Source organism: Squalius cephalus, assembly GCF_949319135.1.
Source record: "Squalius cephalus genome assembly, chromosome: 4".
In the NCBI taxonomy this organism is placed as follows: domain Eukaryota; kingdom Metazoa; phylum Chordata; class Actinopteri; order Cypriniformes; family Leuciscidae; genus Squalius; species Squalius cephalus.
In genome coordinates this window covers 48,900,878-48,919,275 of record NC_137125.1, presented here as the reverse complement: position 1 = coordinate 48,919,275, position 18,398 = coordinate 48,900,878, and the positions used below count along the sequence as shown (strand labels likewise).

The following is an 18,398-nucleotide window of genomic DNA, read 5'->3' as shown; positions in this document are numbered from 1 at the left end:
TGAGAAGGGCTCTTATTCTACGAGTCATTTAAGATTTCACAGTATGTCACATGCTCTATTGTCATCACATTCTCAACATGTGCTGTCCTTCAGAATGAGGAACTTAACATGCAGAAACAAGGCAGCTGAAATACATGCTCTCTGAATGTAAGACAAATAGTAGGGAACAAAAAGGGAGCAATGAGTAAAACAAACTTGAAGGTAAGGAGTTCTTTGTTATTTATAATCAATAGTAATATTTTAAGGTATGCTGTTTTCTTATTGCTGAGGTTTTCTTTATTAGATAGTTAGAAATGTCAATTATTTGATTATTACAAAGGTTAGGGGTCAAGCAACCATATTAAAATAATATTAACCATACTAAGGAAATAGTGAGATCTAACATCCTGTGTTGAATATAATGATAATTATGAAGTAGGTTACATTTTGATCATGTACATAGTAATAATCATGCTTACTGTTTATGAATAAATTTGATGTTCAAAGATTGGTTTTGAACAAAGCGAGTTAAAATGCAGCAGTAAGTGAATTTAGACCCTTTTATGCATTTCACAGAATGACTGCAAAGAAATTAAGTTGACATTAGACTATTGTCCTGACCTTTAACAAGGGATAGATCTGATTAAGATGTTAAACTAGGAAAAGGACAAAAAATAGACAAGTTAATACTTGCATCCAAACCATTCCTGTAAATAAGAAAACAATTTGATTTAGATGTTTAGCAAGACGCATAAGAGAATCTCCAGATTGTCAGCTATGAACGTGAGACTTCGAAACTTTTAGTTTTGTCAGCGTTTAATTTTGTATTAACACAATATATCCAATGCAAAGTGAAATGTCTCACTTTGAATGTCTCACTTTCTAGAAAAGAATCTAGAACCATCAGATACATTTGATAAAGACAAATCACTTTAAAAAAAAACTAACAAGCATAGGAATATCACTCTCTCTTGTCTCAGGATCTCTGTACGAGCATGAGGCGTCTCTTCTGGTGTATCTTCAGCTGGGAAGCTCTGATCATGCTGATGTTACTGTGTATCAGAGAGTGTAATCCAATGCCAGACCCCGATCAGAGGGATCTGATGCTGAAGCAGGAGATCTCCCAGCAAGTAGGGGGCAGAGTGGAGCTCACTCCGGCTGAACTGCAACTGGATTCAATCCTACACCAACTAAAGCTGAAGGAAATGGTTTATTCACCTTTCCCACCTGCCAATCACTTCTTCAAAGTGCGGCACATTGTGCAAAAAAGCCCTGTCTTCAAACTACTACAGAAAATGCCAAAGGGTAAAAAATGGTTATATGTTTGGGACATGTGATTTTTTCCCCCCAAAGAAGTTCAGTGCAAATCATACCAAGGCAATTTAATTGATTAAAGGGGACCACATTGTGTTTTCGAACTTGGCAGACCTTTTTCATGCTCAAACAGCAACATTACAAACTAAAGAAAGTTGAGAATGTAAAAATCAGATAATAGGACCCCTTTAAGGTTAAGGTGTAGGGTTAGGGGCAGGGCCTGAAATTAACACCCGACCACACGCCAAATGCGGGTGAATTCTGCAATTGGCGGGTAACACTGTCAATCTACCTGCCACACTGGCAGGTAGCCAATAAGAATCGACCCTTCGCGGGGAGTTTGATTGACGGCTATCTGGCCAATCACAATCCGCCGAATCCGCCTTTTTTTTTTGTCCGACAAAGCAGTCAGGAGAGTTCAACGTTGGATGATTTGAACTTGAAAAAACGGAGTGTACTGAGTAGACCTACTGACATCTTTCCGCAGTTAAAACTTCATTCCTTCTTATGTTCATTCATGTTTATTTTATGCTATAAATTAACTAGAAAGAAGAGATGATCGGTTCACAAGCAGGCACCACAGCGATCTGTAATTACAGAGCCACAAAAACGGTAGCCTATTGTCTAAATTTCTTTAAAAATGACCAAATTTTAACGTTGATACTTTGTTTAAAATCAAAAGTAACCAGGACTGTCTTGTCTTCAGCGTGTTGTCAGTGTCCTCCTCTCTGCTGCGCGATGTGTTTTTCATTGCGTGAGATCATGGTTTGGCGTGAGCGCGGTGTAGCTTGTCGGACATAGCAACAGTAACTAAAGCGGCTGGGTCATTCTATATCAGTGGCTGGGTCTTAGCGTTTTTTTTTTTTTTTTTTTTTTTTTTGCAACTGTTGTTATTTGACATTTAAACGAAGTCAGCCATACGCACCAAACGCGAATATGCGTCTAAATTCGCGCCTGACGCGCTATTCGCGTCCGGTGCGAACGCAACATAACGGTTCCTGAACGCTGTAACTAACAGCTGCCCAGCGATCAACACAGCCGCGTGTGATTTGTTTACATAGTACGAGCTGCACTCGGTCTATATCTGTATTCTAAGAGTTATTATTACTTGTATGGATCTCGTTAATAACTTGACAGCACTTAAATGTGTATTCTTACAAGTTAAAGAACAAATGTTTGTGCAGTTCCTTTTTTTTTCCACCTTTTATGAGGCAAAAAAAAAAAAAAAAAAAACTGGCTGGTAAAAAGTCACTGTGGCGGGTGGATTTTTAAATCCACCTGCCACAGTGGCTGGTGGTCAAAAAAGTTAACTTCAGGCCCTGGTTAGGGGTTATGATTTGTTGTAACAATGTGTGGGCAATCAGCACTGTGGGTTTCACATGATTAATGAAATCTCTGAAAGTTTGCGCTGAAATGGTTTGAAAAAAATAATAATAATTTGGGGCACATCTGTCCTTCAGATGACAAAATGACTCTGTGCCTTACAGGTGCTGCCCTTCACATCCATAGCTCCGCTATGGTGAGTGTGGAATGGCTGGTGCTGAATGCAACATACAGGCCTCATTGTTACATCTGCTTCACGTGGGACGGGTCACTGAAGTTCCTTTTCTCTACTATTATGCCCTTTCCACGTTTTGGATGCTTTGTCTGGAAACGGCTAGACCTGCTGAGGGCCAGCCTCATTGATGTCACTGCCTTTGATAACAGGTGATCAAACTTATTTCAACATCAGGCATAAAAATAACCACTGATACAAAAATGGCAGTGGCCATTCAGGATATGATATTGCACTGAAAAACATTGTTTGTTTGCAAATGCCACAAATACGTTTTTACTGTAAGTATGGCTTTAGTGGCAGTTTGACAGATATATATATACCAAGTTCTGTCATGAAACTCTAGATGGCGCAGGCTGATGAGTCCTTAATTTAACTGCTGATATTTATATTGTTAACCACATGCCACAAGCTGATTGGTTCATGTCACATTTGCAGCCAATGAAATTGCTGCTCAGCATTTAAATGGCTGGTTAGCATTTATATTTTAAATCAGAGTTTCTCTGAAACCCTCCATCTTCCCCAGCTCCACCTGCGTAGATCTGCTACGGTTAATTTTAGATATGCTATCTGTTCTGAAGCAGTGTGTCTTACATGCTCACATCAGCATATCAGTGTATGTATTAGCAGTAGCAAGTTCCTGTACTTGCTCTGCAGCAGCAGCAGCATTAATCTATAACAACAGCAGCAGTGTGTGTGTGTGTGTGTGTGTCCTAATATATTCATATTTAATTATAAACAGTTACATGAATTAAATTTCTCAGTTTAATGCGGAATCTTACACTCTTCACGGAAGACCCGGAGACGTCTTATCCAACACAAGATGCAGCATGGGACCGGTTTGAGAAGATTTTTATGGCTCTGTCTGGGCTGATCAACTATGCACCTGTTTTTAAGGACTACATTTATGAGGCTCTGACGGAGCTTTACAAAGACAACATCATGTACTTGGAGCTGAGGGTCGGACAGTCCAAGGTTTGCAACTGTTAAACCACATTACAATATTAAGTTTATACAGTGTGTGCTCTTGGATGAAAAATTCAACAATAATTTGTGAACACATTGCATGTTTTATCTTAAAGTGCCTCTATTTTGATATTTTAAAGGTTCCTAATTTTGTTTTGGAGGTCTCGTATACATGCATTTAAGGCCAAAAAAGGCTTTAGTTTTCTCACAATATACATTGCAGCATCACCTCGCCTCGATAAAGGACTCATGCTAAGCACGAATATGCCTACTTCGGACTGCCATTCTATACAGTATATGAAAAACAATATGTGAGCCAAGTAGTATAAAAGGTAATATCCAAAAAAGCACAATAGGGGCACTTCAAATACTGTCCCTCACAGTCTGGTCATGTAAACAAATCCATGAACAACCCTTGTCTAAATCCAAATCCTTTAACTTTTTATGTGAAAACCATGTTTATTTTATATTGTCCTGAAAACGAACTATATTGTAAAATGATATTATGTTTAGGCGTATGAATTGGATGGCACTACTCATGACAGAGCATGGTCTCTGGAGGTCTACAGAAACATCACTGAGCAGTTCAGAGCAAATCATCCAGACTTCATAGGAACTCGTATAATCTTCACTGTCCACAGGTAATACTACTTTACATTAAATTCTTATGCTCTGTTGTTCCCTTGCCTGTTTTCTCCCATGAACAGATTAAATAATCCAAATACATTTACCAACCATTCCAAAATAATAATGAAATATTACTTCTGATGTAAAGAATTTTTATATCTGTTACCAAGGGTTGTGACACTAATGAAACGTTTAATGATAACTTTAATAATTACCGTTTTAAAAAACAAAAAAAGAAATGGCATTTAAATTTTTCAATTATGATGGCACTAGACTAAAGGGGTGAAATTTCTGATTATGGATGAGATTATGGATAATAATGCTTCCTTAAAACATAAACTTGAGATTACAAAAGCAAAGAAACCTATGCCATAAATTAATGCAAAGTAAGAAGAAACATTTTAGTGAACTCTCAGCTCAAAAAGATGAATTATATTGTCTAGGATTTTGTTTTGACAGGAGGTTTAATATACTTTTCTGCTGATCTGAATGCGCACACAGGAATCTTTATGTATATCAAGTGAAGGGGGCAGTGAAAGAGACCATTGAAATGCAGCGAAAATATCCAGACATCGTCGCTGGATTTGACCTGGTAATCTCATCCTTGACCAAAGTTAGGTTACAGTCCATAGCCATGCCACCAGAATGGAATAACCAAGGGAACTAAGTTATTTTTAAAAGTATGCTTAAGTTCTTTTTCACAAGGAGATTGCGCTTGATCAGGACCCTGCACGTAACAATAGTATTACTTTTCTCCGATTTGATCAATTTATTGCTGTAGGTAGGTCGTGAAGACACTGGAAGATCTATCTGGTACTTTCGAGAAGCCTTGTCACTCATTTCAGAGATGGAAACACAACTACCTTTCTTTTTCCATGCTGGAGAAACAGGTCAGTATGTGTAGCTCACTTCATTTTCAGTTACAGTTACCCAGCTCACAAAAATAATGCTCTACGAACATTTCGTCTACATTCCCATTGAGTTCTGAAAACGTTATTTCTAAATGTTCTCTGAACGTTCAAACGTTTTCTTGGTTGCGTGAATGTTTTGCATATTTTTTGAAAGAATTATGTTTTAATTTTGCAAATATTATGGGAACGTTTTGAAACACGTTTAAATAATGTTAGATGAACTATCCAACTAAATGTTTTTGCAAATAAAATGTTACGTTAATGTTACTAAAAGAACTTTTGTTCATAAATTTGAGAGAACCTTACTAGAATGTTTTTAGCTGGGTAGTTATACAATAACAGCTGAATTGGAATATGCTTACTGTGTTACATGTTCCCTGTTTGTTTAGAATTTATGTTATATTTCTAGTTTTCCGAGTCTATATTTATAGTCCCTTTGTAGTCCTTTTGTTACATTGGTTCCCCTTGATTGTATTCACATGTGTGTCTTGTTACCTTGTTAGCAAGTCTGTATATACAGTATAACCCTTGTGTTTCCCATGTTGTTTGTCAGGTCTTGTCTTTCTATGGCTGTATGTTGTTGTTCTCAGTTCAATCTCCTTGTGTTCCGTTTTCCAGTTTCTGAGTTATTTGTATTTTGATATAGTGATGGGAGAAACGAAGCTTTTCGAAATCACAAACACAAATACTCGCTGGTTCGAATTTTGAAACAAATTATTCGAGGCTTGGTTTGAAAGCGCCCATCACTATTTTGATAATACTTTAATAAAACATCTGCATTTGGATCCATCTCTCCCTCGTCTCCGAGTTCGCCACATTAGACTATGGGTGTTTGCTTTTAGATTTGGATGGTACGGATGTGGACAGGAACGTTTTAGACGCTTTATTGTTTAACACCAGCCGCATTGGACATGGCTTTGCACTGGTACATCATCCTCTGGCCAAGCAGCTCTCCAGGACAAGAGGGGTGGCAGTGGAGTTGTGTCCCATTTCCAACCAGGTATATTCCTTCAAATAAAAATTTGTTGTACTTCGCATGGTGTGATTTAAAACGATATTTGGTCAGACTTAGCAGAATTATAGTGTTACTGGTTGAATAAACAGTGTTTTGTTTTCTCCAGGTGCTAAAGCTAATCTCGGATCTGCGAAACCACCCCGCTGCGACACTTATGTCAGACGGTCATCCCATAGTGGTGAGTTCTGATGATCCCACCTTATTCGGGACCACTGGGCTCTCCTATGATTTCTACCAGGCCTTTGTGGGTATTGGAGGGCTGAGCGCAAACCTGGGCACTCTGAAGGAGCTAGCGATGAATTCAATCAGGTGCAAGATTTATTCATACACTTTCATTTGAGAAATAATTTCAGTTATGTAGAAGATGAATTTAAGGTTGCATTTTCCCCCTTTTTAACAGGTACAGTTCCTTGTCACCACAACTACAGGATAAAGCTTTGACGATATGGCAGGAAAAGTGGAATAAGTTCGTAGCAGATAATTCATAACCATGACAAACAGAAGAGGAGAGGACTGTATTTTTTATTATTATTATTATCGCGCTAACAGGAAATGTTTTCAGACCTTTGGCTAACATTTTGGCAAGGTTCTCACAAAGCTATGAACAAAAGTTCTTCTAGTAATGTTAATAGAACGTTCGTTCTGGATGTTCGTTTTGGATGTTCATCTAACATATTTTAAATGTTATGGAATGTTTAGAGAACATTCAAAAGTAACCTTCCCATAATGTTTGCAATATGATAAAATGGAATGTTCCCTTATTGTCTATTGTACATTCAGAAATAACATTTTCCCAACTTAATGGGATTGTTAGTGAAAAGTTTTTAGAACAGATTTTGTTAGCTGGGTAGTTACCTTATAAAACTAGGGGGTTTCAAATGAAGAATAAAAAATCAGCATATTGTGCAGAAGGACTTTCTAAATGCTGAGAGTATTATTTGACATACTACTTTGACCAAGTTTAGACTGTGAGGTTTATACAATGTGTCCTGCAATTCAATAGCATTTATATTTGAACATAAACACAGATGTCTGGTGTGGCTCCCTGCCGTAGAAGTTCTGTTAGTACTTCCTGACATTCCTCTTTACCACCATAAACAATAAAAAACACGCTCCATATACTATATATCAAGAACTTGTTCATGCTCATGTTTACACAAAGATTTTTATTTTTTTTGAAATAAGTCTCTTATGCTCACCAAGCCATTTATTTTGCATTATTTTGAATTTAAATATTATTACTATTTTATCCAATCCTATTTATTGTCTATCCCATGGTTCTGCAGGAGAAGACGAGAACAGGAACACTGGTTGTTTGACTAGTCTAATAATTAGCAAACACCTGTTATATTCCCAGTAGATCTCATGAATGTCAGGTTGTTAAAGCAGCAAACTGATGTCAACAAAGAAAATCATTTTCACATCTCACTCTTAACACAAAAAACAAACCTGCTAGAATTGTCTTTTGATATGTATCAAACAGACGGAAGATATGAGTGGATTTCTTTCATGATACCTGCGATGTGGACATTTATCTTGTATTCATCCATCCAAACTTCTGCCACTCTGAGGGCATTTCTCTTCATTTCGCCACTAAGGTCGTCAGGCACGTAGGGTTTTTGTGCTTGTACTTCCTCCACACAGCCACACCTGAACCGAGAAAAAAATCAACATTGAATATAGAGTATAATATAACATAATTCAGTAGAACAATCATGTGCTTTACCCATATTCCTAATTCAACCTCCATCCAGAGTCCCAATCTCACTGAAGAACAGACGGAGAGAAACTCACCTGTGGTCTCGAGTGTCCGGCAGCTCCCGGTCCAGAGGCATCTGGTCACTGAGGAAGGCATTATAGCCGTATTTCTGAAAGAGATCTTCAGCCTTCCTCTGGTCGTCCTCTGAACTCTTCAAGAAATGGACTGTGGAACTTTCTGAGTTTGGAAACAGCTTCTTTGCTGGCTTCTTCACTGGTTTTTATCTCATTTCTTACTTTGAGGCTTAATTTGTGTTCATCAAGTATTCAAAGTCTACAGCAACATTGAGGCAAAACAGATCTCAGTAACTCACCAACAGCGTATAAATGAGCCTCCAAGTTTGTCCAGCTTGTTGAGGAGAAGTGCGCTGTGTAACGAGAAATTCTGATGGACTTGGTGAAGCTGCTTTTCTTGAGTTTGGATTTCCCACTTGACAGAACTCATATAGAGAAACACCACAGCGACAGACAAGACTGGAAACAAACTCTTCACACAGCTAATTCTCATGATGATTTAAATGCTCGAGCACAAATGTCATCGCAGTTTCGTTTTATAGCTGTGGTCTATTAAAGGCATCTCCTTTCTGCTTTCAGTTATTCTATAAGACTCATTGGTCCTGCCATTCTTGTGGCTATTGTTTAAAAGTGCAGCATCACTGATGCTTAGTCAACTGTGACAGAAGCTAAGAAGTTTGCATGTAATAGATTCAGTAGGCTATATATTATCTTGAGCTTCTTTATGAAATGTAACATAATAGATTCACAAAAAGAATAAAGCATGGTGTGAATCTATATTTACATGAAAACATGCCTCAGATTCAAGATTTGAAATGCTCCAGAAGCACAAGATTTTCACTGAATAACGACTTAAACTTTGACCCGTTCATCACAGTAAGTTATCATATGGTTTGAGAAAACCAGAAATATACAAGTCATATGGACTAATTCTGTCCTTTTTGGAGCTTTTCATTCATTTGTTGTTTGGAAAACAACAGTTTGGATGTCCTGCTAAATATCTTTATTTGTGTAAAGCCAGGTGCACACTGTGCGATTTATTATAGTCCTTGGACCTTTACGATTGTTACTTGTCAGACTGTACGAACATGATCCTCGCTGTAAGCCATGTCACACTGTAAGATCTCAGTTATCATAAATGTCAGACTGTACGACAGTCAAGACGCGTTAAACTGCTCAAGGAACTATACCATGAAGGTAGCTGAACAAACTCAGGGTTAAAGGATTAGTTTTGTGTTGACAAAACCAAACCAAAGCAATCAGGCTTTGTTGATGCCATGAAGCAGCTCATGAACTTTCTCTGTCAACTTTGATCTTGAATCTATGAACCAAACCCCTGCAACAACTCAGTGTTATTGGCACCAGATCAAGAGAAAATATAATTCAAAGTTGTAAGTATATGTCACAGCCTTTATTGATTCATTTTGGGGAAAGTCATGGCTGATCTACAGCATGTTCAATGGTGGTAGCCTAGTGGTTCCCAAACCTGTCCTGGAGTACCCCCAACACTACACGTTTTCTTTGTCTCCCTAATCAAACACACCTGAATCAACTCATCCGCTCATTATCACGTGGGTTAATTGAGCTGATGAGTTGAATCAGGTGTGTTTGATTAGGGAGACAAAGAAAACGTGCAGTGTTGGGGGTCCTCCAGGACAGGTTTGGGAACCACTATGAACGGTACACCCCCCTAAGCTCACAGAAATGGTTAGACCCAAGTTTTCAGCAGCCAATGACACTGACCTGTTCGAACTGATTTTTAACGTGTATTTCACACGCGTTGAATATGCGTGAAAGACGCGTTTTTGACGTGTTAAAATTTACGTGTTTTTGGCCCTCTTGGCATTCCATAGAGCTTTTACATCATCAAACAATGACACATTGACTGTGAGCTGCATTACTGAAATGGTGGCTACAAAGAAATTTTGGTCATGGCTTGTCCTGAAAAAACAAAGACAATTTGACTGTCGTCGTCGTAGGAGAAGTCACACTGCAGGACTGTGAGTCAAATCTTCTGACACTGCCAGAAATTCGTCGGAGGTCAAATTTGATCGCAATGGTCATTTATCGGCTGTCGCTGAACATGTAAAACTAACGATCAAAGACTTCAGATTTTACCCTAGGAATCTAGGATCAGAGGATTATTTTAGGATTTGCAAAATTTGTCTCAAGACGGCCAAATTGTGGCCAAAATCGCACAGTGTGCACCCGGCTTAATGGCAGGTAAAAGATGATTTTTTTTATTTATTTTTTTTGGTTATTCCTTTAATAGACACTGATATTTCGTGACAACATGCACCTTCGAGAGCTTTTAGGTTAGACTACTTAGAAACATGAAACAATTTCAAAAAATGTTTTTACACACAATGATTTCATAAAGAAACAAACAAAAAAGAAACCATACATCCATCGATTTTCTTAAAAATATCCTACTCTTGTACTGAGTTCAACATTTCATTAAAATCCTCCTTAATTTTACAGTTGAAATTTGACAATGTATTCCTGCTCATTGAGTTTTTTAATTATTACATTTTTCTTTGAAGGAGAGAATTCACATATATTTACATAGAAACTTCTGAAAACCTGAAACTGACACTAATTAATCTCAGTGGTTTTGAAAAGGACTTAGGTTGTTGAACATTGATTTAGTAAAGTTTCTGTAAACTATGTAGAGTTCACTTGCTCTATATCAGGAGTTCTCAAACTTATTTGTCAGCCAAATAATAAAATAATTATGTTACTATTAAGTTAAGTTAATATTTCAGTAATGTAACAGCACATTCGCATATTCACAAATCTCTGATGTCAGTTAACAGTCACATGACATGCAGGTAAACAAATACAAATTTTAATCTCTATTTAGTGAAGAGTTTTATTAGGGCCCGAGCACCGATGGTGAGAGGTTTTGATTGTTTTATTTTAAAATTATTTATATAAGGCTGCACGACTGCAAGGCTGCCAAAAAGTAAATAAATTGCAACTATTTTGACATATATTACGATTTCTATTTGAACTGTGAAAATCGTTATTTTTCTCTTTAATCCTCTTTCTGGGTATCAGTTATATTTTTAATTTCTCATCAGATTGCGTTTCATAAATCCTGAATTACATGTTGTATCTTCCAGTGCTGGTTTCTGCATTCCTGAATAAAAACATTTTTTACGTTCTGCTCAGCGCCGATCTCCAGACAGCGTTTGGTGTCTCTGTTCTGTATGGCCTGTCCCTAAAAATCAAACAAGATGAAGAAAATGTTTTCATGCAATGAAATATTGTGATATACCACAGTATTCTCTCAGTATTTGGGGTTTGTTCACCTGTTTGAAGTCCCAGTACATGTGTTTTTGTTTTTCAGTGCCTGAACACCAGGACAGCTCTGGAAACCTGCCTGAGCCGGGATCAATTAGACAGCGCTTCCGATCGTGTAAAAGGGTCGGCAGGGGATGAGCAAGTATCTCACCACTTGCTGTATAGTAAAATACCTGTGTAAGAAGAGACTAAAGAGCGTAAAATATTCCTCAAAATACAGAGAAGAGAAGAGAAGAGAAGAGAAGAGAAGAGAAGAGAAGAGAAGAGAAGAGAAGAGAAGAGAAGAGAAGAGAAGAGAGGATATTATACCTGTGGGGAATAGAAATGACATGGATATAAAATGGGAGTGTTCTCCTCAGATGGCCCCTTATCCAAACATAAACTTGTTTCCAGATCATTATTAAGCTGTGTAAGAGAGATAATAAGGACATTATATTAAACCTCTCTTATATAAAACTCTCTTGAGTCATAGTGAACCATATGTCACTCACCACTCCATAACCTAGTAAATCATTCCCAGGATTTAACGCTGTATAGACATTTTCCAGATACCATTTGAATGGTTTGCATTTCAGCCTCTCTCTCAGTCTCTTTCTCTCTGAAACATCACCGATGTCTATCCCATGATTCTGTGGGAAGAGGAGAGAACAGATCATAAATCTAATGAAGAGCTAGAACAATTTAACATTTCAAATCTTTAGTCACACCTCTGGGTTTACTTTAATGGTCTCAAACCGAACCTGACAAAATCAACACATCAAGACTCCTAGAACTGGTCTTGAACATCGAGAATTTGTGTGGCTGAATCTTTTCATTAGATTTACCTGTATGGGGACATCCCAGGCGATGTGGACATTTTTCTTGTATTCGTCCATCCAAACTTCTGCCACTCTGAGGGCATTTCTCTTCATTACACCACTAAGGTCAGGAATGTAGGGTTTGTGCGCCCTTTCAATGTGAGCAACTTTAGAGCAGGGAACAATCTCTATACTTCCTCCACACGACCACACCTGAGCCGAGAAAAATCAACACTGAATATAGTATAATATATAGTGTTTAATATAATATGCTTCAGTAGAATGATCATGTGCTTTACCCGTATTCCTAATTCAACATTCTCTCCTCCGTACACATGCATCCCTCCATCCAGAGTCCCAATCTCACCGAAGAACAGACGATCAACCACAAGTATTCCCATTACAGAGGGACTCCTGGAGAACAGCCGGAGAGAGTGGATTTAATAGAGCACAAGCAACATCAGCTCAACAGAACGATTGTCAGCGTGAAACTGCTTGCATACAACTTAAACTTATGATGCTATTTTAAAAGGTAGTTACTTTGTTTATTGGGTGTACTAGTATAGTTATCATGCTTAATGTTCAAACAACTTATTTTTTCACATATTCACTCTATTCCCAGTCTGTTAGACAAACTCTGATATCTACAAAGCTCCTCCTTCCGAGAAGCCCAGAGTTCTCTGATTGGCCAGCTTGACCCAATGTGCTGTGATTGGCCGAGCGTGTGTCAGATATGTAATGCCCCATGCCACAATCGCGTCTCACCTTTTTTCCTTATATACCTTATAGAGTGGTGCAGGTCAGAGCCCGGAAGACTAATTCGCAGCTGGTTCCCTCAAGATTTTCCTATGGGGTTTTGTAATGGGATTTTCAATTTATGAGTAAAATAAAGCCTGTGGTAAATATAAGCTGACGATACTTTGACGTTTTGTTCTACAACGTAAATTACACAAACCCAATTATAAAAACCCTTAAGAAAATCTCGAAGGAACCAGTCGTGAATTAGTCTTCCGGGTTATACCTGCACCACTCTATTTAGAGCTGCGCCATGACAGGTATGAAAGTCAATTGTGACAGACGTTTACAGAAGTTGTATCTGGACTTCGATCGATGCATTTTGGGCAGGTCTGGAGCAGTGTTTTCTGTTAGATAGAATAAATACCTTTTGTGGAAAATTTCCAGATCTTATACATGCACTAACAGATGCATTACACACTAAAGGGAAAGGAAAAAAGCATAAAATGGTCTCTTTAATACGGAGTCACATCTTAATCACTATTAGACAAAACACACACTCACTTTCCTGGCTGTGAAGGGTCTTTTTGATCGTACCACTTCTGTGGGAAAGCCACATACATGCACCAGAGAGCCCAGTCAAAACCATGAGCAGAGGCAGCATAGTTTATCACTTCCAAGTCATAGTAATTCACTTTGTCAAACACTGGGCTCAGGACCAGTGTACGATCAGCCTGGATACGTGCAAGCAGAGGCTCCGCCCTAAAAGTGAGAGAGTACTTGAGAATGTGATTTCATTATTACACTGTTATAATGTTCATGTGTGGTGGTAGTTCACAAGTGTTGTCATTGTTAACTAAAATTAAAGCTATTCAAATAATTTTCGTTAATTGAAATAAAGCTGAAATACAATAAAATGTAAACATAACAAGATTACTAAAATTACACACCATTTGACATGGACCTCAATGTGGGCGTCCAAGATGGCAACCACATCTCCGGTGGCAGCCTCCCAGCCTGAGATTCTGGCCTGGGACAGGCCTTTCTGCTCTGGATGGGTCACCTTCTTCACCAGGCCTGGGTGCTTCTCATTGATGGAGCTGACATAAACATTCAGCTGTGTCTTCAGCTCTTCTGTGGAAGACATACATCCAGAATGACTAGCTCAGTTTGTTTATAATATGCATCTGTAACTATAGGATTTGATGAGAAACAAACCATTTCTGCTGTGGTCGTCCACCAGTATGATCTCTTTGAGCAGGTGGGCTGGAGTTCTGTTGATAATGCTGCAAATGGCTCTTTGAATGATAGACAGAGCCTCATCCAGATAAATCAGTACCACGCTGATGGTGGGCAGATTGTGTGGATATTCACGGCCAATGCATCTACAGAACAATGACAAAAGGAAAATTGATGAATCCATCAAGAACGTCAGAGCGTTTCCATGAACGGCTGAAACTCACCTGTGGTCTCGAGTGTCCGGCAGCTCCCGGTCCAGAGGCATCTGGTCACTGAGGAAGGCATTATAGCGGTATTTCTGAAAGAGATCTTCAGCCTTCCTCTGGTCGTCCTCAGAAAGTTCCACAGTCCATTTCTTGAAGAGATATGAGTTTGGAAACAGCTTCTTTGCTGGCTTCTTCACTGGTTTCTTCTCATTTCTTACTTTGAGGCTTTTCTCGTCTGCAAAAATGTTTGTGTAAGTCAATAAAATTCGTTAGAACTTTTTACTTTGGTAAACCAGCGAAGTTGAAACCTTAAAGCTCATATTAACAGATTTCTGTTGTTTTATCTATTTGAAAAGCATTGTCTACAATCACTTTAAATTACATTAATACAATCCAAACAAGTTTCTTCAATATAGTGATTTAAATAATATTTTGCATGACAATGTAAAAATAAAGGTGTAATTCATCTTTAGTTTTACATTGTTATGTAATTTTTCTCAGTAATTTTTTTTCTCAAGACTTGAAAAATACTTTTGAAAAATGTTTATCATGTTTTTAAAAATTATTTTAAAAATAGATATCCAAGTCATAGTGGCATAGTAACAGCTGTTTTAATTTTTTTAAAGCACTTAATTGCATTAGTGACGGAAAACTTTTGCATGATGCATTGCATAATATCAAGACAGACAGGCGGACAGAAATATCTTATTTTATGCTCCACAGAAGAAAAAAAAACATATAGGTTTGAATGACATAAGGCTGAGTAAATTATGAATTTCCATTTATAACTATAAGAAAACTATAAGAAAATAAATAGAGTGAATTTTAGTTTCCTGACAACTTTAAAGAGATTTCATTACAAAACATATTAGAAACTCACCAACAGCGTATAAATGAGCCTCCAGTTTGTCCAGCTTGTTGAGGAGAAGTGCGCTGTGTAACGAGAAATTCTGCTGGACTTGGTGAAGCTGCTTTTCTTGAGTTTGGATTTCCCACTTGACAGAACTCATATAGAGAAACACCACAGCGACAGACAAGACTGGAAACAAACTCTTCACACAGCTAATTCTCATGATGATCAGAACAGCAAAATCACAGTTTGTTAACTGTCAAGATGTTATCCTTCTTGACGTACCAGTTAGTCTGTGGGCACTGTCCCATGTTAGATTTTGTGACACTAATGTTTGCTGAGAGTTTTTTTTTTTTAGTTTGCTGATCTTTATCACTCTGACATGATCACATTAATCTTGGGAAGGAGGAGACCAGGACATTGAATCCTGGTAGTTAAACTAAAATATTCACTTGACCAAACTGTCTTAACCTCAATGATATCATTCAGCAAAATGAACCAGTCTGATATTACAGTCCTTTAACTTCATTTTCTCATGTCGTGTGTTTTTGATTAATTTTGATTTAGCCTAAATTATTACAGAAGGCACTTGTTACACCAATAACTAATTTATTCATTTGTTTTTATTGAAAAGCACCCACATAAAGTTCACCAAACTAGGAAAAGTCAAAGATATTTTATTTTAAGTCACAATAGGCACATAGTGAGAGTATTCCCAAAGAGATTATCACCAGTTGCAGTTTTCAGTATTCACAAAACCTGCAGCATTGAAAGACTTACTTAGAAAGAGTTGACTTGTAACATTAATTTATGAAGAAACACCCTGCCTCTGCAAACAAGACTTTTACAACATGCTATTTAATGAACGTTAAATTCTTTGTTGGCAGTTTGTCTGAAAACAAAGTGCTGGGTGAGCTGGTTTTCAGTTTTATTTGCATAGAACTTTCACAATATATAATGTTCTAATTGCTCTATTTCTGCTGTTTCCATAAGTGCCATTTACTGTCAGAGAGTCGATTTATATTTTCATTCTCCGGTTTTTGTTTGTTATATGAGACCTAATTTGTGTAATGTGGGTAAAGTGTGATTGTAACGAAACAAGAGGTTCATATTTCATAAAGACTACAAAAACACAAGTGAGAACAGTGATGCACATATTATGCAACAATGCAATGTGCTGCATAATATTTGAAAAACGTCTCAGGTTACACTTGTAACCATGGTTCCCTGAGAAGGGGAACAAGACACTGTGTCCTAAGACACTTTGGGGAATGCCTCCGGCATGACGATGTCTGAAATACATGTAAGAACGTGTAAAAACAGCCTGTGACGTCATTTTTTTGCAACCGTGAGTATAAAGGGCACCAAGAGTACGTCATCAGCACTTTTGTCTGAAGGAGACGTGAACAGGTATGCCCAAAGCATGGCAGCAAAACACAGTGTCTTGTTCCCCTTCTCAGGGAACCATGATTACATGCGTAACTTGAGACATACCCTTTCGAATGAGAACTCGCACTGCGTCCGAAGACACTTTGGGGAACGAGTACCCTCCACCATGCTGAAGGAATAACTGCCTAATGGCTATGACAAGCACAAAGAAGGCTCAACGGACTTACATGCCAGAGACCGATCCCTCACTTAGGTCAAACAGAATTGTCACTGACACCATTCCCCACAGCCATGACCTAGGCCCATGCCCTAAGCCAGGAGAACCCTAACCGGGGCATGCGAACAACGCCTGTCCCAAGGGCAGAGATCAAGGTCTGGTAATGCCAGTCCAACTGACAGACATTACCTTTAGGGGAATGCAGGCAAGGAGAAACGAGAGTTCCCTCGCCTTGTCACTACATCTGGTTCAACCCAAGGAAAGGGGCCTGAGACGGGTCTAATCAAAGACAGTTTACAAAGGCGGCCCGTCACTGTCTAGTTAGAGCTCAGATGAGAGGAGGCCTAAGCAGAACAACTCTCTGTGCGAGAGGAGGCCAGACCTACTCAATCTTACAGACAGTTTGCGAGGCGGCCTCACAGAGGGCCAAACACTTGATGTGTCTGTCTAGCTGAGCTGAGGTGATCGGAAGCCTCAGCAGAATGACTCTCTTACCCCTTTTCCACCAAAACATAACTGGTTTGGAACTGGTGCTGGTTCAAAGTTGGTTCAACTTGCGAACCTTCTCAGAACCTGTTTGTTTTTCCACTGACTAGAGAGCCCAGCAAATGACGTCGTTACGTCACTGTGTACGTTGCCATACGTCTTAGCTTTCGCCAACTTCAAGCATAACAATTACAATGGCGGACTACATCGTCTTTCTTCAAATGTTTCTCCTGGCTTTGCGATCCTATTTTGGGGTCAGAAGAAGACGTTTAGAACACATTTGTGCTGCTCGTCTGGATTACTATAGACGGAGGTTACGTTCGAGAAGAAGTTTGACAACAACCCCGCCCCCAGCCCCCAACATAAGCATGACGTGGTAAAAGAACGGTTCTAGTCCAGCAAAGAGTTGGTGCCGCTTTGGAGCCAATTTTCCTGGCCGAGAACCGGTTCTTTGGCTGTTGAAACACAAAGAACTGGTTCGCGAGTAGGCACCGGCTCCGAACCGGCACCAGCACTGCCTTGGTGGAAAAGGGGTGTCTGAGCGAGAAGTGCCAGCCATGCTCGACCTAAAGGACAGTTTACCAAGGTGGCCTCATATAGGGCCGAACACTTGATGTCACTGTCTAGCTGGAGCTCAGGTGAGCGAAGGCCTCAGCGGAACGACTCTCTGAGCGAGAAGAGGCCTGACCTACTCAACCCAAGACGGCCTAACACTCAATGTCACTGTCTAGGTGGAACTCAAAACAGCAGGAGCTCCTGTGAGCGGAGGAGTTTTGAACACTTGATATTATCTAGAGCTCAACTGGATGGGGGTCTCAACAGAATGACTCTCTAAAGCGATAGATCATCAAACAAGCTTAATTCACATATATTTACATATAAATTTACTTCTGAAAAACTGAAACAGACACTTATTTATCCAAGTAGAAAAGTAGGTACTAGTACTAGGGGGGTTATCATTAATTTAGTAAAGTTTCTGTAAACTATATGTAAAGTTTACTTGCTCTGTATCAGGTGTTCTCAAACTTATTTG

At 38.7% G+C, this 18,398-nt stretch overlaps 2 protein-coding genes across 2 annotated transcripts; one reads left to right on the top strand and one right to left on the bottom strand.

The window, feature by feature from the left end:
- The first annotated feature begins 1 nt into the window (after position 1).
- ada2b (adenosine deaminase 2b) lies at positions 2-7,497 on the top strand. The gene is made up of 10 exons (XM_079868586.1): positions 2-201; positions 960-1,284; positions 2,781-3,000; positions 3,613-3,823; positions 4,328-4,455; positions 4,943-5,033; positions 5,223-5,331; positions 6,195-6,352; positions 6,474-6,676; positions 6,768-7,497. The coding sequence occupies exons 1-10, from the start codon at positions 181-183 to the stop codon at positions 6,853-6,855; spliced, it is 1,554 nt and encodes a 517-aa protein (XP_079724712.1). The 5' UTR covers positions 2-180; the 3' UTR covers positions 6,856-7,497.
- A 3,273-nt stretch (positions 7,498-10,770) lies between these two features.
- LOC307156877 (putative polypeptide N-acetylgalactosaminyltransferase 8) lies at positions 10,771-15,579 on the bottom strand. Its single transcript, XM_079868577.1, has 12 exons — positions 15,304-15,579; positions 14,442-14,658; positions 14,197-14,363; positions 13,929-14,112; positions 13,543-13,740; positions 12,543-12,657; positions 12,271-12,456; positions 11,938-12,075; positions 11,756-11,851; positions 11,455-11,619; positions 11,131-11,363; positions 10,771-11,079 (listed from the first exon to the last, which is right to left on the bottom strand). Exons 1-11 carry the CDS (start codon positions 15,494-15,496, stop codon positions 11,232-11,234), a joined length of 1,791 nt encoding a protein of 596 aa, XP_079724703.1. The 5' UTR covers positions 15,497-15,579; the 3' UTR covers positions 10,771-11,079; positions 11,131-11,231.
- Positions 15,580-18,398: the final 2,819 nt, after the last annotated feature.

Excerpts from the sequence above, each read along its gene's own strand:
- ada2b (XM_079868586.1), top strand. The coding sequence starts at position 181 with ATGAGTAAAACAAACTTGAAG. Across the intron at positions 1,285-2,780 it reads ACTACAGAAAATGCCAAAGG|GTGCTGCCCTTCACATCCAT; the intron begins GTAAAAAATGGT and ends TGTGCCTTACAG. Across the intron at positions 3,824-4,327 it reads TGAGGGTCGGACAGTCCAAG|GCGTATGAATTGGATGGCAC; the intron begins GTTTGCAACTGT and ends TATTATGTTTAG.
- LOC307156877 (XM_079868577.1), bottom strand. The coding sequence starts at position 15,496 with ATGAGAATTAGCTGTGTGAAGAGTTTGTTTCCAGTCTTGTCTGTCGCT. Across the intron at positions 12,658-13,542 it reads GACCCTTCACAGCCAGGAAA|GAGTCCCTCTGTAATGGGAA; the intron begins GTGAGTGTGTGT and ends GCTGTTCTCCAG. Across the intron at positions 12,457-12,542 it reads ATGTTGAATTAGGAATACGG|GTGTGGTCGTGTGGAGGAAG; the intron begins GTAAAGCACATG and ends TTCTCGGCTCAG.